The sequence below is a fragment of the Nothobranchius furzeri genome, chromosome 14 (assembly GCF_043380555.1).
Source record: "Nothobranchius furzeri strain GRZ-AD chromosome 14, NfurGRZ-RIMD1, whole genome shotgun sequence".
NCBI classification, from domain to species: Eukaryota; Metazoa; Chordata; class Actinopteri; order Cyprinodontiformes; family Nothobranchiidae; genus Nothobranchius; species Nothobranchius furzeri.
In genome coordinates, this window is record NC_091754.1 from 63928870 (window position 1) to 63948865 (window position 19996).

At 45.5% G+C, this 19996-nt stretch overlaps 1 protein-coding gene across 9 annotated transcripts in view; it reads right to left on the reverse strand.

Moving 5' to 3' along the window:
- Positions 1-19996, reverse strand: part of nrxn2b (neurexin 2b) — a 970727-nt gene that overhangs the window by 67217 nt on the left and 883514 nt on the right. For all 9 annotated transcript variants that reach the window (XM_070544341.1, XM_070544340.1, XM_070544338.1 and 6 more), the window contains one exon: positions 4544-4715. In XM_070544341.1, the coding sequence (XP_070400442.1) occupies positions 4544-4715 (172 nt within the window). The remainder of the gene's footprint in view (positions 1-4543; positions 4716-19996) is intronic.

Below are 19996 nucleotides of genomic sequence, written 5' to 3' on the forward strand. Positions count from 1 at the left end.
GTGTCTGGGCCGCAGAAGCAGCTCTGGAACAGGTCTAATGTGCTTCTACAGAACACGTCTGCTCAACATGTGTCGATATTCTGGACAGGACTGCACGCTGGACTAGTGCTTCAATAGAAACCCGAGGATAAAAGCGTAGAGAGCGTCGTGTTTTAACTGTGTATTAAAATGACACCAGTGGGCTAACAGAGAAGATGAGCGCTCTTCTAGACGCCTTCTTGGGTGGATGGGGAGAAACTTTACAGAAAGTCAACGCACACTTGATTCATTTTCTGTTTGAAATCAAAAGTAATTGAGCTTTTTCCATCTAAGCAACAAAGCTGATTGTGTGACATCAGCTTGTTGTGTGAAAGGGCTGCAAAAGGAGAACATTGATGTTTTCACAAGGACACCATTCATCTAACGGTGAAGCTCCACCTGTGTGTGAAAAAGACATCCATGTGTTTCTGCAGGACAATCATTCATGCATTCATTGGTGCTAGAGAGTCTGTGTTAATTAGACCAAAAGTATAAACGCTAACCCGAAGGAAATGGTTTAATAATAATAATAATAATTAGGTAACACGCTTGAATCAGATTTTGATCTAAACTTAACAGATTAATAAAACAAGTGGTGGCGTTTGTGTTGCAGGGGAGTTGTTGGGTTCTACCCAAGTGTTCCTCTGTGTTGGTCATCTTACAAAAGCACGATAATTACAGGTTAGAGCGTGTAGCGCAGAGGGCAGATCAGCTGCTGACAACTGTAGGGAGGTCATGAGCGGCGGTCTAACACACGAACAGATGCGTTGGCGGCTGATTACAGTCTGGTGGATGAACACATGACGCTTCAGGTCAGCTGCGCTTCTACACACCAATATGAGAATGATGGCGTTCGCATGTTTTAACTGAGATGACCATGCACTCAGCAAAGGTAAGAGAACAGAAGGGAAGTTGCATCAGAGCCCTGAAAATAATCCAAAACATCCAAATAAACCAAAACCCACCAAATATTACTTTGACACTTTTGTTAAGTAAATATTCTCTCCTGATTTCATCAACAACGCTGGAAGTTACACGATCAGCAAGCCAATACACACGCCTGCTTTCAGGGCTAACAGGCTAGCTGATGTTAGCCATTTAGAAACTTTTCTCTGTATGTTGTGCTGAGTCCCTCAACACTCCGCATCCCCAAAGCTTTGAGGAGTTGGCTTGTTACATCAGACTCCTGCAGGGGTCAGAAGGTCAAAGTCTTGGACGTAGAACAGTTTTCTTCTTCTGTCTGGCTCACACACACGAGTCGGGAAGGTTTACAGACCCTGCAGGTGCATTCCCGTGTGGATGAAACACCACTTCACTTCTCCAGAAAGGAAAAGGATGTCGTCTGATGGTAAAAGGAGAGAAAGGACTGCCTCGAGAGGAAACTCTGTCGGGGAGCAGGCTGTTTGAGTCTAACAATAACGCGTTCTCTGATCCATCAGAAAGGACCGTTCTTAAAGGAAAAAGACAACTTGTGTTTGGAACAGAGCTATTTTACTATTATGTAGCATCTTCCTGTTTATCTAAGGCAGGCTGGCGCTGCTCAGGCAGATGCATGGCTGAATTTATCCCGCCAGTCTGCCATTTGGGCAATATGAGACGAAGGGTGGGGCAATAGCTGTTGCTGCAGCCCCCACCGGGGACACCTGACATATGGCATTAGCTGCACCGGCGCCCTTCTGACACTTTCGGTCTGCTCTTCGTCCATCAAGTGCACGCATGCGTATGCGCACACACAAAGGCACAAAAACACGATACACAGGGCAGAGCGCTGCGCAGACAGACACGTGCACTGTCGCACGTCGAATCAGACCCGAGCACCCACAGACCCAGACTCCCTCAGGACTACAAACATCACTTTGTGGGACATCAGACGACGTGTTGCTGTGCTGCTGAATGTGCCTGACCCGTGACGACCATGTTTGCTGCCAACATCTTGTCTCTCGACATCATCGGCTCGCCAACAGCGCGCTAGCCCGCTGTTGGCGAGCCAGCGCCTGACTACTGCGTGAAACCATGCAATAGCTTCCAGATGTGTGCTTGCTCTATGGCAGCGGGGACATTTAGCAGGTTTAGCTGACTTAGTTTCTGTAGTTAATGTTTCTGTTGGAGTGGCTGTCCAACGCTGGGCTCCTCCTCCCCATGCCAGTCTGGTCACACGCAAAAGTGGAATAACATCCAACTCAACAGCCAGGACTTCCTGAAGGTCAACCACATGAAGGTGTTGGTCCTTCTAACACAAACAGCTCGAGCGAGCCGTCACACACCTGCCAGTCAGGTTCCAGTCATATGTCTGAGACAGGAACACACCTGCGAGCACCTGCAGCTCCAGAAGTAGCTTTAGGCATTTTAAGTGTTCCTCGTTTGATGCAACATCTTCACAACTTGTACTTTTGAGTAAAGCTTACTCAGAGTTTCTAATGAAATACAGTTACTTGACAAAATTCCTCAGCAAAGAAATAAAATCATCATATTTCCTAATATATTTTACTCAGTTCTCCCGTGTGGGAAACAGGTATGCGGTGTCAGCGGTGAGCCTTCAGTTTTCACTCGCATCTTTTCCCTCTGCAGTCGTTATTTCACACGTGAGTTACGTCAGGTTAGGGTTTTTACGTTGCAGCGCCGTACACCTTCTGGGGGGGTTGACTTTCAACTGGATGAGGTTTGGGATAAACTCCTGTGTACACGGAGTAATGCGCAGAGCTCAGAATCCAGCACACCCTAAAGAGACTGCCTGATGCCGGCACTGGTCCCTCGGGGGCGGGGCTTACACTGGAAGCTGCACCTCTGTGTTTTGTAATTGGGATTAGACAAACGTGTTTCATGGAGTGAGGGTATCTCACGGACGTCTGCTAAACCAGTTGTGAGGGAGACTTTAAGATGATTTCTAACTGGTGTTGGGACAATGCAGCAATAGCACGACATCAGGAAAAGGACACTTGGGTCCAGACATGTTTACAAAGTGAAAACGGGAATATTTCGTGTCTCAAGAGTTAGAATCTGTCTGATCTGGGTCACAAACACAAACGAGCTCCCTTCTGTCTCCTTTGGTCGACAACACATAACCACACCTTGTCTTCCTGCACTGCGTTGGAAGCTCCTGCCCCCTCCCCACACATCCACACACATCTCCACCCTCTGGTGCCTGCGCCTCAGCTGAGGTTTTGCTTTCCTAATGTGTAACATATCCGCTTTCCCCGGAACGCCGCCCAGCCAGACACCGACGTCTGAAGCCAGCGCCCAAAAATAGTTTGCATAAATGAATGAAAGCTGCTCTGTTTGCTTCCCTCAGCCTGGAGAACAACTTCAGACGAACACCAGACTCACCTGATAAACCAACAAACAACAACAGAATAACTCTTCAATTCTTCATCTGCAGACGAGGAAAAGGAGCGTTTGATGAGGACGACAGCGGCGACGGGGAGGGCGGAAGGGAACGGGGATAAAAGGAACTCATTATGGGATGTGCGTTCACATTTCTTGATGAAGTAAAACAGACGGTGACATTAACACACCAGTGTTAACGGGCTGCGGTTACTTCCTGCGTCGTCTTTGGGGCGTGTGCGTTTAGGAGAAAACGCTCCATTTCCATCATAACAACGACTAAAGCGAGTGAACTGTCCCAGAGCGCTTCCTGCTCTGGTGACGATGCACGCCCCTCGCTCCGGCCTCGCTGTGCTGATGGATGAGCAACAGAATACGCCCAAACCCAGCCAGAAAACACCGGGTCACTGCTGTGAAAGGGAACGTCACCGTCTCTTTGCTCTGTGTGTGTGTCAACCAGAGTAAACATCACGGCCGCATCAGCAGCACTCACCCTGCTGTAGTTAAACTACGACGTCACACAAAAGCTCTTCCAGACAACGCAGACGGAAAGTGATACAGACAGCATCCTAAAAACTCCTGATTCTGTATTCTACGTCACCGCTGATGCAGGCAGGGTCCAGCTCATAGCTCAGGGTCACCACGTGAAATCCCGAGTTGGGAACCAAAACGCTTTCCTTTGAACAACCATGAGCAGGAAGGAAACACGCTGGAGAGAGAAACTAAGTGTGAGCTTCCAGAAATAGAAGAGCCTGATCATGGTGAAACAGCGATTGGGGAAACGAGCACTTTCCCTCGCTGTGATGTTGAGCTTCAGGACGTGGTCGAGCCGGGGCAGATGCACATCCCCAGGAAGAAGTCCCAGCCCTCTGCAGTGGAGCTCACCTTCCTGAATGCATGTTGGTATTCAGCTGACCTCCATCCACAGAGCCAGGGGCTACGACGGTGCACTAACTGCACAGACTCGATGCTCTTAAAGCGGAGACTACCTGCCTCAGGGAGGTTCTGTAGCTCTTCCTGCCTTTTGGCCCAGAACCTGACTGAATCATCTAGAACATTACAGCTCATCTGCAGGGTCCAAATTAAAACAAAACCCATTTTCCAAAGCTCCTTTGTTCTCTCTCCAGTGTGCTTCCCGACTTATTCGGCAGATTTTACACCAAGATGTTTTCGTTAACAATCGGCTCTCTAATGGAGGTCCTACCTGAGGGGAACCGTTCGATAACAGGCTGGTTGTCCACCTGTAGCGTGGCGTTGCCACCACTGCGTGTGAATCGCACCACGTGGTACTTGCCGTCGCTCACCGACACCGCGCTCTCCTCGATGGTTATGTCGTCCGTTCCCACGTTGAAGATCACGCCGACCTTTCCCCGTTCCTGCGATGAGAAAACAAAGAAACAGTGGGTTTAAAAGGTCCCAGATCAAAGGTCACAGGTCAACATCCAGACATGGTGCTTCCTGTGAAGAAGCAGTTTTTCTGTTTTGAACACCAAACTGGTTCAGCGTGCAAAAGCAACACAGCTGACACCCAATGAACAAATCACTAATGACTTAGCTGTGAGTTCAGTTCCAGCAGCCACTCCGATTAAACATGAAGTCGGCTCAAACATCTCCCAAAGCCACGCTCTGAAGAAGTTCAAGAACCAAAGGAGCTGGATCAGCGCGTGCAGCACAGCAGACCTCACTTGGTTCAGATGAATGAGACGGTTCCAAGACCAGAACCTCTGCTGCTCAGACCCGGAAGCATCTAGATCATCCTCCAGACCGTTGAGTTCTGAGAGCGGATGAGCCAGAGGCAGGACTGTCTGGAAGCAGTCTCCCGTTTCTTCTGGAGTAAAGCTCACGTGAAGACATCAACATGCTGTGGTGGTCTGGGGCTGTGCTGCTGCTTCAGCACCCGGACCACCGGCTCTAACTGGAACCACAAACCCAGCCCTCCAGCCCTCCAGCCCATCCTGTGAGAGAACGCCTGACCTTAAACAGACGGACCTTCTGATGGGCTGAAGAATTACGGTTCTGCACAGAGGACCGGGACAAACCACCCCTCACACATGTTGGACCACATCTGTTTGTGTTAGAGTGAGCGTAGGGCCAACCACAGCTTCTCACATGCTCATGTGCTTAATGAAGGAGCCGTTTCCTAACGGGCTCTTGCAGCTCGGGTGAGGAGCGGTTAACCGGTCTGGGTCTCATAACTTCTGCTGGTCCGGATCAAACCTGAAGTACGATAACTCCACTATGAATGCAGCACTTATTATTTATTCATCAGTGCACTTCCTGGTCTGTTCCCACTGACTAATGGGAACATTCACATCTTAACTAAGCCATTAAGGCCTTTAAACTAGGATGACTACCACTGCGCCGTTTATAACAAGCCTCTCATTAAAACACGCCAACGTTTACTGCTTTGGTCCAAAAATGCCTCAACCTTCTCCCCGTGGACGGCAGACAAACACGTTCACACACTTTAGTGGTCTCTTTATAGTAGAACAGGAACAAAAAGAGATACTGGAGTTAAATCCTCATGAATTATCACCACCAGACGTGTTCATTTAAGCAGATAAATGTTCAGATTTAATTATGGATTTGTGAAGGTGCTCCCTTTCACTCGATGACGGCTTCAGGAGCCTTCAATGGCCATGAACTGGAGGTAACCTGGATGAATACCACTGGTGTTCATGAACGCAGATGAAACGCTGTGGTATTAAACACAAATACACTGTTGATGTGTACAGACACAGGCTGCACCGCCCGCCTGTATTCTGATCCCTCTGTGAGCATCTCACTCCCACCATCCTGGGAAAACAGCGAGTGCTCACGGAGGACTCAGGCACCTTTAGTATTCATCAACCAGGCGACCCCCACCCCTCCCTTATCCATCTATTAGTGTTGACAGCCGCCCACTGCTGCGAGTTTATTACAGTCAACCGCCTACACCACTCTTTCCTCCCGCCATCTCTCTCCTCTGCCTCCGTGGTTCCTGTCCTCGTTCCCGGGAAAGGTCAAAGTCATTTACAGAGTTACCGTCTGCCAGAAGAGCCACAGAGCAAGGGTGAGGCTGAGATAGCAGACAGCACCACTGCAGACACGGTGTCGGTCTGCCAGTAAATCCTCTGATGCTGCACAAGCCGGGAGGCAGGCCGGAGACACGAGCGCCTCCCCTTTCTCGGCATGGGTCAAGCTCATTTGCAGACAGGGTCACGTTTGCACGCTGCTCCTTACCCTCGGCAGTTACAACTTCATTGATTCCATTATCTCATTAGCCACGTGCGTTCACTCAGCCACTTCCCGTATGCGACAGAAAAGAGAGGTGAACGTGTGGCTTTGTGCTCACAGTGATGGACTTGAAAAGAGGAAACACCGTTAACGCATTTTGAAATAGCAGTTAATTATACAAATAAGTGGAGAGGTTTCAGAGTCAGTGAATGATCAGTGTCATCTGATCACATCTGAGTCCAAACTGCACTTTGGTGCTGAATACAAGCAGCAACAGCATTCAGCCGAGGCCGGTGCCAGCAGAGGATCACAGCAGGGGGTGGGGGGGACTAGTTTGTTTAGGTTAGTTAAGACCATAATAAGGTGGAGCTCAAAACATTAGGAGATGGTGCAAAAGTTGCTTTATTTCAGTAAATGCAAGAGAAGCCCAAAGTACAGATATGGTCTCTGACATTTCTCTGTCCTTTTAAAACTACTTTTATTTTAATATCCTGATTTTGTATGTGGGATTTTCATAAGAAGTTAACATGACCATCCCAATTATAACACCTAGAGTCCTGAAAGGTCTGGCCTTGTATGTAATGAGTCCACCTCGTACTTTAGACTCAGTTACTGACACACACGAACCAGATTCTGATGTTCAGACCGTCTCCTGTGGACAAGACCCTGTTTGGGAGACAAACTGTACCAATGTGATGAAACAGGAATGGGTGAAGGAGTCAGAGAGAGATCCAGACCGTCTGAGATGTAAAACAGATAATTTGATCCCTCAATTAATCCTCCCAACTTTCAGTCACTGACCATCGTTTGTCTGCATCACAGTTTCACCATCTAGGCTGAAATGGGACTGGACCAGTTTGTTGTGTGAAGACAGACCTTCAGTGCCAGAGGCGTTAAAACTAAATGCTTTTCAGACAATCAGTTGTAGCTAATGAATTAATATCTGTAGATGAGGGCATTAAAATCTTTACGTATCGTGCACATATCATACAGAACATCCAGCTCTTCAGCTACCTCTCCTCTAACTCCATGGGTATCGTCCCCAGCTCATGCCAGGGGTCACACCCTGGACCTGGTTCTCTCTTTTGGTTAACCCTAACCCTAACCTTGAGACTAATGGGCCATTCCCATCTGTACCGGGTCGGCCCGGGCCGGGTAGCCCCAGTCGGCCCCAGCCTGGCCCGGTTGATTCCACACATCCTTGCCTTAAGCCCATGTGGGCTGATTCTACCCACCAATCAGAGGCTTGCTCTAATGGAAGGTGTGAATTTGCTGTCAGCAGTGGGTGTGTTGGGCCTGGTCGGCCTGAAGCAGACCCCCTCCAGAAGAGGGCTGATAATGAGCCTTGGTTGGCCCGGAAAGATACCAGGCCACCCAGATATGTAAACAACCTACGCTACCCGGCCCGGGCCGACCCGGTACAGATGGGAATGGCCCATTTGCCTCCTGTGTTCTCTGACCACTCTCCTATACTCTGTGATGTTGCGCTGCCATGTCCTGTCCCTGTGTGTGAAGCTCCAGCTACTAGGTTCAGAGCCCTGGATGCAGAAACTGTTTCAAAGTTTGTGGACTGTATGTCTGTAAGGTTAGAGACCTTTAACCCAGATCCATCTAACGTTGATCACTATTCACAACACTTTGATGTACTTTGTAATCAGGTCCTGGACGTGGTTGCCCCTCTCAAGCTTAGCAAGTCTCGGCCTAGGAGGGAGCCTTGGCTCTCTGATGTCACACGGGCTTGTAGGCGGGTGTGTAGATCCTCAGAGAGAAAGTGGAAAAAGGATGGCCTACAGGTCTCGCGTGAGTTGTTCAGAGCATCTCTGGTTGCTTATCAGGATGCTGTGAGGGCTGCCAGAACGGCCTATTTTGCAGACATCATTGAGACAAACTCCAAGAATCCCAGGATGCTCTACAAAACGCTAAACTCTGTTCTGGTGTATCAGGAGCCTAGCTCCATGTCTCCTACAGCTGCTGGAAACTGAAGATTTTCACAGATTCTTTGTAGATAAAGTATCAGGCATCAGAGCAGTCATTTCTGGTAACTCTGTTGACCCTGTTCCGGTTCCTCCATCACCACCCACCCTGAGCTCCCTCAATACTGTTTCATACTCTGAGCTGAGTAATCTTGTTGCGAGGCAGAAGCCATCTGGCTCTCCACTTGATGTTCTGCCGCCTCGTCTCTGGAAGGCTGCCTTTCCGTGCCTTGGCCCTTCACTTGGTCAGATTATCAATGGGAGCCTCAGCACAGGTGTGGTCCCAGCTGCTTTGAAAGCAGCAGTTATTCGGCCGACCCTGAAGAAACCTGGTGCTGATGTCTCTGTGATCGAACATTACAGACCTATCTCTACCCTGCCCTTTAGCTCTGCGCTCCTCTGACCAAGGCCTGCTCGCTGTTCCTCGTTCTAGGTGTCGTGCTCGTGGGGACCGGGCTTTCTCAGTCCTAGCTCAGTCACTCTGGAACCAGTTGCCACCCTCAGTTAGGCTGTCCCCATCTCTGCCAGTCATTAAGTCACCTAAAAACCCGCCTCCTCCGCTTGGCGTTCCCTGAACGTGTTTGAATTTTTCCTCTTTTATTTCCCTGTTTTCATCGGTCTCTTTATGTCTTGTTTTACCCGTTTGTCTTCTACTTTAATGTTTTACCTTTTTTGCATGATTTGAATTGCTTTTATTTTCGATTTATTCATCATGTTTCACATTTCTCACGTACCGTGTTCAGCGCCTTGGGCTTCCCGACAGGGTCGCGGAAGGAGGACCTTCCCACGTGTCTTAAACTCCGCCCACGGGCTCGGGGTTTTCTGCATTCCTGAGAAGTCCTTCAGAACTGTATGTGAACACTACACTGCCTGTTTGAGAGCGACCAGACGCTCATGTGTACACCTGTGCAGTGACAGTAAAACGATCCTGAATTAAACGTAAGGAGCTTTGATGATTCTAACTGGAACATGAGAGATTCAAGCTGATTAGCTGCAGCTGACTGTTGTTGTTTAACGAGCAGAAACTTCTCTGGATCCTCGGATGACAAGTGAAACGTCTTCAGGAAACCAAAGAAGTGCAGCGGACTTCATTTGAACCCTTTTGGGTCACCATGACCTGGATGACTGAGAACCTTCACTGGTATTGCCGTAGCTGGATGGCATCGGCAGAAGCAGGACCCTGAGCAGGTCGGGAACCTAAACCTCCAGAAAACCAGCGCCGGCATTGCGTTCTCTCTGTGGAACTACCTGATGCAACATCAAAGTCTGAGGTTGCATGCCTTTTGAAACTAGCGACAGTCACGTTGATGTGGTGTAAAACTACCCTGAAATGTATGCATGTACTGCCCCTAGTGTCAGCTAACTACACACAGTCACTTTAAACGGAAGTAGCGGTTACATTCTGCATCAACAATGTTTAAACTCCAATAACACGACATAGAAGACATGCGATGCTTGTTTCTGATAAAGGAGTAACCAAGGAGGAGTTCATGAGAGGGGGACCCCACATGCATGGTACTGGTTTATTTAGGTGTTAGGAGTTAGACGACATTGGAATACCAGATATTGGTAAAAAAGACTATATCCAACATCCCGAATCAGGAAAAGCTTCATTCCCTGCTTCGTTTACGGATCTGGATCCCAGGGAGAGTATGATGGAGAAAGCCTTTCCAAGCACAGGATCCTTTGACAGCTTTCTGCCTCCAGAGTGACAGCTGCCGATCTTTGAGTCTGTTGTTCAGTTACAGTGTAGAAGAACAACAGCATCATTTGTGAGCCAGCCAGGCTTGGACGGGGATAATTCTGTGTGAACACTGACACCGAGGGCTCAAGCGTTCTTAAAGACACTTGGATGCTTGGGGAGAGACATGCACACAACAGGGTAGCCTTTCCAAGCAGCTATCAGACTCAGGACGGGCAGCTGTCAGTTTTTGGGTCCCTTGTTGAATTATGATGTGAAAAAGCCACAGCAGGAAGAGCAGCTCCCACTGCAGAAATGCAACAGTTAACAAGGACAACGAACTCAGAGGGACGCCATGAGGAGCCTGGAGGAGCTCCTTAAAGATCATCTCATGCTGCAAAAATGTTCAAAGATGGCAAGGAGCTTCCACCTTCTTAGACACTTAATGAACTGGTCCATGTTGTGTACTAGCCCTGGCGGTCTTTCTGCCCCCCCCCCCACCATGCCACAATCCATTATAAAGACACTTGAGAATGAAGACTGTCAGAGAGCTGCTAAGAAGTCACAGAAGAACGAAAACCCAATCAGAGCTGAGATTATGGCGCCTGCGAGATCTTGTATGGCAAAAACCGAAATGGAGAGGGTTAGAGCGCAGGCTTCAGCAGCGGAAACGCCGGGATCATCTCCATTACGTCCCACACACGGGGAAGCTTAGAATAATCACAACACCTTTTGCTTGGAGAATTAATTCTCTTTCCCAGGGCGAAGCAGAATGGATCTGTGCTATTAAGACTGAAAAGCAGAGGGGAGACTGAATTTTAGTGATATTTACAGAGATTAGCATTTGTGTTCCGCAACATTAGGGTTCTCGTGCGTGCCGAGGGAACGTATCGAGCCCATTACGGCGGCAAGCCGCAGGGAGCCGCTGCTTTTTTAAAAATGATTTTAGTGAAGCTGTAATGACATTTTAATGGGCAGTTCCCTTAAGCGAACGTATCTCCAGAAACAGAAGCAGAAAAACAGCCGTTCGATGACTGGGTGCACTCAAGCCTGCATCACTGACATGAAGGGACTGCTAGATATGCTGAAACAAGCCCTGGCTGCTCCTCAGCTGCTGCTGAGCAGTCCCTCATCTGCTTCAGCTAGCGTCACACACACGTCTCTCGCTTATCTAGCGGCTAGCCCGTCTTACGTTGGGTCAGGTGGTCTGCTGCAGGCACCACCAGGAACCACCGATACGGTTTCTATTAGATCCAATTCAAATCTGAAGAGCCCAAGGAGCACAGCATCTCTCTGAGCTACCGAGCCTCCATAAAATATTCAAACATCTACAACGGTAAGTGGCTGGACGATCGGCAGCACACTGGGACGAGTTTCAGTTTCAGTCAAAACCATTTTTGCTGCTGTTGCATTAAACTTCACAGAGACGGGTTTCATCCAGGCAGGGAAATGAGGAAATATGATAAAAGCATTTTTCTAACTCTCCCTCCAGACTATAATGGTAATTACTTTAGCACAGAGTCACTGTTCTTGCCAAATATTGTCTTTTTTATTTAAAAAAGAACATTTTGCTGAGCAGAAACTGCTGATCAGCCCCCCCCCCCCCCCCCCCCACCACCACCACCACCACCACACACACACACACACATCTCTGTAAGTTCGGCAGCTCAGAAAGGTTCCTGAATTTAGAGTCTCCTCTTGCTTTTCCTCAAAGACAAAGAAAATTGGCTCTTGGAATTCTGGGCGGCAGCCACGGAGGACAACAAGCAGCGCTGGAATACGGAGAGCGTTTCCGTTCGGAATGATTCAGCGTGACCTTGCTGCATGTGAGGTGAATGCAGCTGCATGTGAGGTGAATGCAGCTGCATGTGAGGTGAATGCAGCTGCATGTGAGGTGAATACAGCTGCATGTGAGGTGAATGCAGCTGCATGTGAGGTGAATGCAGCTGCATGTGAGGTGAATACAGCTGCATGTGAGGTGAATGCAGCTGCATGTGAGGTGAATACAGCTGCATGTGAGGTGAATGCAGCTGCATGTGAGGTGAATGCAGCTGCAAATGCAAAAGTGTTAATTTTCTGGTGTCGGTCCAATTTAACACCAAGAATAGTTAATGTAACACTAAAACGAGTTACATAGGTGACATGTAACACTGACATGAGAGTTAAAGCCCAGTGTTAAAGAGGAGTGTTTCCTAATCAACTCTGTAGGAGTCATTTTGGACAAAATAACTCCTGAAAATCTAACTCTGAACTCCCACAGCAGCTGGAACACCTGCAGAGTTCATGTGTAGACTCCACCCTTTTATTCTAAAAGTTGCACTGGTAGCGGCGGATTGGCTGCAGAGAGCTGTAGGAGCTGCAGTGGGCGAGGTGCATTGTGGGTAGTCGTGTTTTTAGTGAGTTTGTTCTATTTGGGGGTGTTTATGCATGTTTATTTTGGGGAGTTGACTTTGTTCACTGTTGCAAATGTGGTTTTGCTTGTTATGTCATGTTTGAACCGGTCAAAAGAATACGACCGCTGTGTGTTCCACTAACGCAATAATAATGTGGAGCATGGTTCAAACCCCGTGTTCCTCTGCCAATGACTGACTGATTGCAGTTATAAGGTGTGCAGGGCATTAGTTTACCAGTGTTTTACCATGTAGCTGATAGCTTCCTGGCATGGCACACTGAAAAGTATTAAAACTGATTAATTCATGGTGTGATTAATAACTTCAGTGTAAACTGGCTCTGAATATTAACACTGGTTGTAGTGTACATGCTACTGAAATCAGCTCTTTAGAGAGTGAGCCTATCACTGTCTTGGTGTCCAAATGTACCTCTACACGTGTCCATGTGTGGAGTTTTAACACTAATTTGGCGTATCTTGTAAACTCTTCTGATGTTAAAAGTGAACACCAGCAGAGTTCAGTATTAACACTAAAATGTTGTTACTGTTAAAATGTTAACTCTTTTAAAAGTGCTGATTCGACACTGAGGCTGTGGTTCCGATATAAACTCTGAGAGTGTTAATTCTGAACTTTCTAAGTTGCCGTGTGTCGAGAGGGGAATGAGGACGAGGCAGAGGCTGCAGTGGGTGTGAGTGTGTCGGGGTTGTCTGGCAGTGCTGGAGAGCTCTCACCCATCATCCGGACTAGAAAGGAAAGGGAGCGAGGACGAGCCGGGACAGTGCTACACAAGGACAGAGGGAGCCTCGATGGTCCTCTGGGCCTGGAGGTGCTTTGAGATCAAAGCTCCTTTTGAAGATGTCAAGATTTCATTGTTTCTGCCCCTCAGACACAGCTAATCAATTAGGATGAGGGGGTAGAAAACAGAGGAGTGGGAAGGGAATTTAAAAAGATTCGTTTCTTTGTTTCACTCAACAAACAGCTCAATAGCACGGTGAGTGTGGACTTACAGAGAAATTGTGGTTGTCCTTAAGGGTTTCTGTGTAAAAGTTAGAAATATTTTTATGTTCAAGCTTCTCAAATGGCCTCAGTTCATAGAAATAGAGTTTGCATTGTTTAGAAGTCTTTAACTAACATAAAGATTAAAGTTCCAGCTCTAAAACATTCAATTTCCTGTTGTCAGCTTCCTTTTTGTATTAGCAGTTCAGTCTTCAAAACCTTTTAAAGTTAGTTTGAAGTTCTCTTTCTTAATTATTATAATTATTAAATTTATTTTCACATAGGATTCAATTTGTCTAACGTGACATCAGTAGAAGGTGTTAGAAGTTCTTCATTCAGGGGCTTATATTCTGGGGGGTGGGTGGGGGGGGATCACGTGTTGTCACTCCATTGTTTGTAACAGGGGGTTAGAGGTGAGTGTGTGTGTGTGTGTGTGTGTGTGTGTGTGTGGGGTGTTTGCTCAGGTGGCTTATTGCTTTATCAGCGTGAGTAACTGGAGGTGGGGCGTGAGAGTGTATGGAGACTGTGAGATGTGTGTGTTTCACACTCAATGCGTGAAACTTGGCAGCCTTGACGTTCAGCCAGATTTTCCTAATAGTTTTGCTAAAATAATTGTCTAATGTGAAATGAATAGCAGCATAAAAGTCTAAATAAGTAGAGTAGGCATTTATAGAATAGAATAGAATAGAGTAAAATAGAATAGAATTGAGTTATTATAGAATAGAATGGAAAATAATAGATTAGACTAGAATAATTCTAGAATAGAATATAATATTTGTAGAACAGAACAGAATAGAATTGATTATTTGTAGACTAGCATAGAGTAGCGTAGAATAGAATAGAATAGAACAAAACAGAATAGAATAGATTTTTGTAGAGTGGAGTAGAATTGAATAGAATAGAATAGTCGTAGAACAAACCAGAATAGAATATACTATTTGTAGAACAGAACAGAATAGAATGGATTTGTGTAGAATAGAACAGAGTAGAATATTTGTAGAACAAAGTAGAATATAATTGATTATTTGTATAGTAGCATAGAGTAGAATAGAATAGAACAAAACAGAATATAATAGATTTTTGTAGAGTAGAGTGGAACTGAATAGAACAAAATAGTTGTAGAACAAACCAGATTATAATAGAATGGAATAGAATAGAATATGTGTAGAGTAGAGTTGAGTAGAGTAGAATAGAATATGTGTAGAGTAGAGTTGAGTAGAGTAGAATAGAATATTTGTAGAGTAGAGTTGAGTAGAGTAGAATAGAATATTTGTAGAGTAGAGTAGAATAGAATAGAAATATTTTTCAGTGGTGAGGAATTCGGGGGTGCATGCTGCAAGTGACAGGTGTAACATTAAATCGCAAAATGAACCAAAACTAAAATCGCTTGTAAGCATCAGAAGTAAACATGACATCAGACGACAGCGATATGCTTTAACCATGGGTCTAGCTCACAGGTATCAACGTCAGGCCCTCGGGCCAGATTTGGCACGTGTCTATTTTTATTGGGGCCACAAGGTCAAATATCAAATATGTACTAAAACTGGCTCGGAGGCTAATTTTGCCACAGAGACTACAAATCCCATAGTGCTTTGTGACGTTAGCACGTCTGTCGAAGTGCCCCCTCCTTTCTGTTTACATCCATTAGCATCCACGCTGCTCCTAACCGTCTGCAGCATTACTTCCTCGGTCTGGGACCACCAGAAAACACTCCTCTTGCTCAGCACCGAGCTACTTCCTCGTGATTTACTTTCTGCGTGGTTATTTTGATGATGCAACGGAGTGGAACAGGATGGTGACAGCTCGTTTGAAATGCTTTGGCATGAATTTTGGACTTGGGCTTTATTAGAATCAGGAGCAGATTGATGTATTTCAGTTCTTTGTTTAGAAAAGGGATCTACTGTCACCTGCTTCAAGCAGCAGCGTGTAAAGCAGCATGCAGCAGACACTGAATGGAAGGCTTTGTGAAACATGTTGTACGTACGTGCTTCTAGAAGTTTATTGAGCCTTCTTGTGGGAAGAAATCTTATTTTTACATAGAAACACTTGAAAAACCATCAAATCGTTTGAACACACCGTACAGCGGAGTGTTTGTATGTACTCAGACTTTCTGCTGTAATCCTAATAAATAAATGCCAGACATGAGGACCCCCCCCCCCCCCCTCCCACCCCGTGTGTTGGGTTGGACTGCAGCTGGACGGGGCCGTGTTTAAATCACTCCAGGTGTTTTGCATTTGGCTGTGTCAACACGCCTCATGAAACTGTCCAGAAATGAAAAAGCAGCTGACCAGCTCAGGAACTTGCTGATGCCGATAATTTGGTTTGACGGATTTCGGATTAACAGTCCCGTGGGTGGTGGAAACGCAAACTATTTATCAGCTTCGTTCTCCTTCCCCCAATAATGATCTATCACAGCTTGTATCTGCTTGAGCTTAACTTGACACGCCAGCGTAAGGATTGCAATATTTATGAGCTTATGAGTCAGCCGGTGGAGAGGCGTGACTGATAAACACATCTTAACTGGATGCCCAAGGAAATGCAATCAAATCCTCATGCACATGTACGCCCGATGCTTAAAGCTTTATAATCTGCCTAGCAACGCTGTGCATTACGAGGTAAATATTAGGCTCTCAATGTCGACGTTATCCAACTGGCGTCTGCAGCTGAGACTGATAGCGCTTCTCAGGATAACCGTGCATCTTCCGGTTGAGGGGAATTCTGCTTCCGTGTGGGTGATCAGCCTGGCAAAACTCATGCCTGCAAGAGGAGATCAGCTGTGGCATCTGCTATGAGGAAAACAGTGCAGGGGGCTGATCTTCCACTCAGAAACTGCAGTGTTACGTAAGAACAAAATAGGTGGTTGCATAACATGTAGACTCTTGCAAATGCCCCGCTGTGAGTTCACCAAACATTTTGGGATGTTGGGTTGTGGCAGGAGAAGGTGAGTGCAGCACAGGCTGCAGCTATCTGGAGCTCACACTTCACGTCAGTCACCTGGAGTGCCGTTCCACACGGAGCGACACACGTGTGCGTTTGACCTGGTGCAGGTAAAACCATCGGTTAGCAGGGAGGACAGCTCGGCTTCACAGCAGCACTCCTCTTCTCTCGCTGCTCAGCAAACTCATTTGTATGTTTGCTGTGATCTCTGGCAGTCACCTTGAGTTAGTCCCCCCTCTGCCCCACACCTCACCCCCTCCCTCTGCTCACCCCACACATCTCTTCATCTTAATAGCACTTTATCTCCCCTCATTCTCTCCCTCCATCTTCTCTTCTCTCCCTCTTTTCAGCGACAGTGGTCATCTGTTCTTCCTCGAGCTGACAATGAGGACTGGCTGCTCTAATGGTGAATCAGATCTCATAGAAGAATCAATGAGTTAGACTAATGCAGTGTGTGTGTGTGTGTGTGTGTGTGTGTGTGTGTGTGTGTGTGTGTGTGAATCTGAATCTCCCATCAGAGCGTGACTCATGCTGGGCTTGCCTATTTGTCCTGGAGTACACACACACCGGCGGCAGGCCCAGCTCCTGCAGAGGGAGGCAACGTTCCAGCTTCAGAAAGAGCAGCAGGAGCCGTAAATCAGCTGAAGCATCGTTGTCTATAAGCTCGATTAGAGACTCAGACCAGAACCTTTTGTCAGCCTCCAATCTGTGGTTCCAGAAAAACAACACATCCACTACACACACCGAGCTGACCCAGGGACGTGGAGACGTGGTGTGTCCTCCAACATGTCAGCTATCAGACCCTAACCCCCCCCCCCACACACACACACACACCCCCACCCCCCCACCCCCCCCACACACACACACACAGATAAAGCAACAAGAAAACATGTTAGAGCCTCTGTAGATAAGTATGTGAGTTGAGGCAAAATGAACATTTTGAAATGTTTTCTGATGATAAAAGTCTGAGTAGTAAGAAAAAAGGTGCATTTTCCTGAATTAAAGGCATGAATGTACAGGAGTATAAATGCATGACATCATTATGATTTATGAATTACGCTCAGTTGTAAAAAGTTCTTTGATTGCATGAAGGCTTTAGTCTGATCCTAACTTATTTAGTTCAGTCATAAACGAGTATGAAAGGCGATGGCCATCTACAGAAACATCTGGATTTAGTCCAGATGTTACATACAAGGGCTAACCCTTTGACCGAGGTCTTCATGACACTGAAGATAAGAAATGAATTAAAACACATTTTTGAGTGCAGAACGTACTTTTTTATGGATACAAGCAGTTTTTTCTTTCTTTTTACTAAAACTTTGTTCTTGTGTGCTCCCTCGGGGGCTCAACGACTTTTTGGTGTACAAAGGTGCAAACTTCCAGTGAGTTAGAGGCAAGAGAGGGTTTGATGTCAGCAGTTCGCTGGTCCAACATCCTGCCAGGTGTTCAGTGGGGATTCTTCACCTGGAGCACCACAGATCTTCAGTCCTTTAGTTTTGCTGCTTTTTATTGACTTGGGAGTTTTTATTTATTTATTTATTTTTTTTGCCATAAATGAAAACAGTTAAACTTCATGAATATCCTGATGTTGAAGATAATTTACCTTTCCACTGGCTAGGATCTGCCTCAGCAGAAGATCCACACAGCCGCAGCAGCTTGGCTCCTCCCCCTCACGCTGTTCACAAGTGGTCTAGTCACTTTTTCTCCACAGGAGTTCACCTTTGAACCCTAAAACGTATCTGTACCAACCGGAGAACGCTTACAGGAGGTTCTGGCGGGACCTTCTGCCCACGCTGTGTTGCTCATCCCATGATTGTATAAATTACACCTTGTTGTGAAGGTGAGTCACCTGTTTTCCGTTGCCGTTCATTGCATCACCCCAATGAAAACAAGATCCAAAAACCCTTCCTCGTTTGACGTTCATTTCCTTCTTGGCTCATTTTTCTACCTTTTATTTCCGCATCTCATCATTAATCTTGGCTCATCTGAATGATAACCATGCAGTTCTGCGTGTAATATTCACCGTTATGCTGTTGCTCCTGAGACACCCAGAGCGTCCCGATTCTGCTGATTTACATGAACTTTGATCTGTGCTTCAGGCAGGATGAGGGGACTTCTGCTCCACAGGAATGACTGACTGCTATGCTGACAATCTGTATCGCATAAAAATGTAACAATACTCAGATTGAAAGAGTAATGTAACAATACTCAGATTGAAAGAGTAATGTAACAATACTCAGATTGAAAGAGTAATGTAACAATACTCAGATTGAAAGAGTAATGTAACAATACTCAGGTTTAAAGAGTAATGTAACAATACTCAGGTTTAAAGAGTAATGTAACAATACTCAGGTTTAAAGAGTAATGTAACAATACTCAGATTGAAAGAGTAATGTAACAATACTCTGATTGAAAGAGTAATATAACGATACTCAGATTAAAAGAGTAATGTAACGATACTCAGATTAAAAGAGTAATGTAACAATACTCAGGTTTAAAGAGTAATGTAACAATACTCAGGTTTAAAGAGTAATGTAACAATACTCAGGTTTAAAGAGTAATGTAACAATACTCAGGTTTAAAGACTAATGTAACAATACTCAGATTGAAAGAGTAAGGTAACAATACTCAGATTGAAAGAGTAATGTAACAATACTCTGATTGAAAGAGTAATATAACGATACTCAGATTGAAAGAGTAATATAACAATACTCAGATTGAAAGAGTAATGTAACAATACTCAGATTGAAAGCAATGTAACAATACTCAGATTGAAATAGTAATGTAACAATACTCAGATTGAAAGAGTAATGTAACAATACTCAGATTGAAAGTAATATAACGATACTCAGATTGAAAGAGTAATGTAACAATACTCAGATTGAAAGAGTAATGTAACAATACTCAGATTGAAAGAGTAATGTAACAATACTCAGGTTTAAAGAGTAATGTAACAATACTCAGGTTTAAAGAGTAATGTAACAATACTCAGGTTTAAAGAGTAATGTAACAATACTCAGGTTTAAAGAGTAATGTAACAATACTCAGATTGAAAGAGTAATGTAACAATACTCAGATTGAAAGAGTAATATAACGGTACTCAGATTAAAAGAGTAATGTAACGATACTCAGATTAAAAGAGTAATGTAACGATACTCAGGTTTAAAAGAGTAATGTAACAATACTCAGGTTTAAAGAGTAATGTAACAATACTCAGGTTTAAAGAGTAATGTAACAATACTCAGGTTTAAAGAGTAATGTAACAATACTCAGGTTTAAAGAGTAATGTAACAATACTCAGATTGAAAGAGTAATGTAACAATACTCAGATTGAAAGAGTAATGTAACAATACTCCGATTGAAAGAGTAATATAACGATACTCAGATTGAAAGAGTAATATAACAATACTCAGATTGAAAGAGTAATGTAACAATACTCAGATTGAAAGATTAATGTAACAATA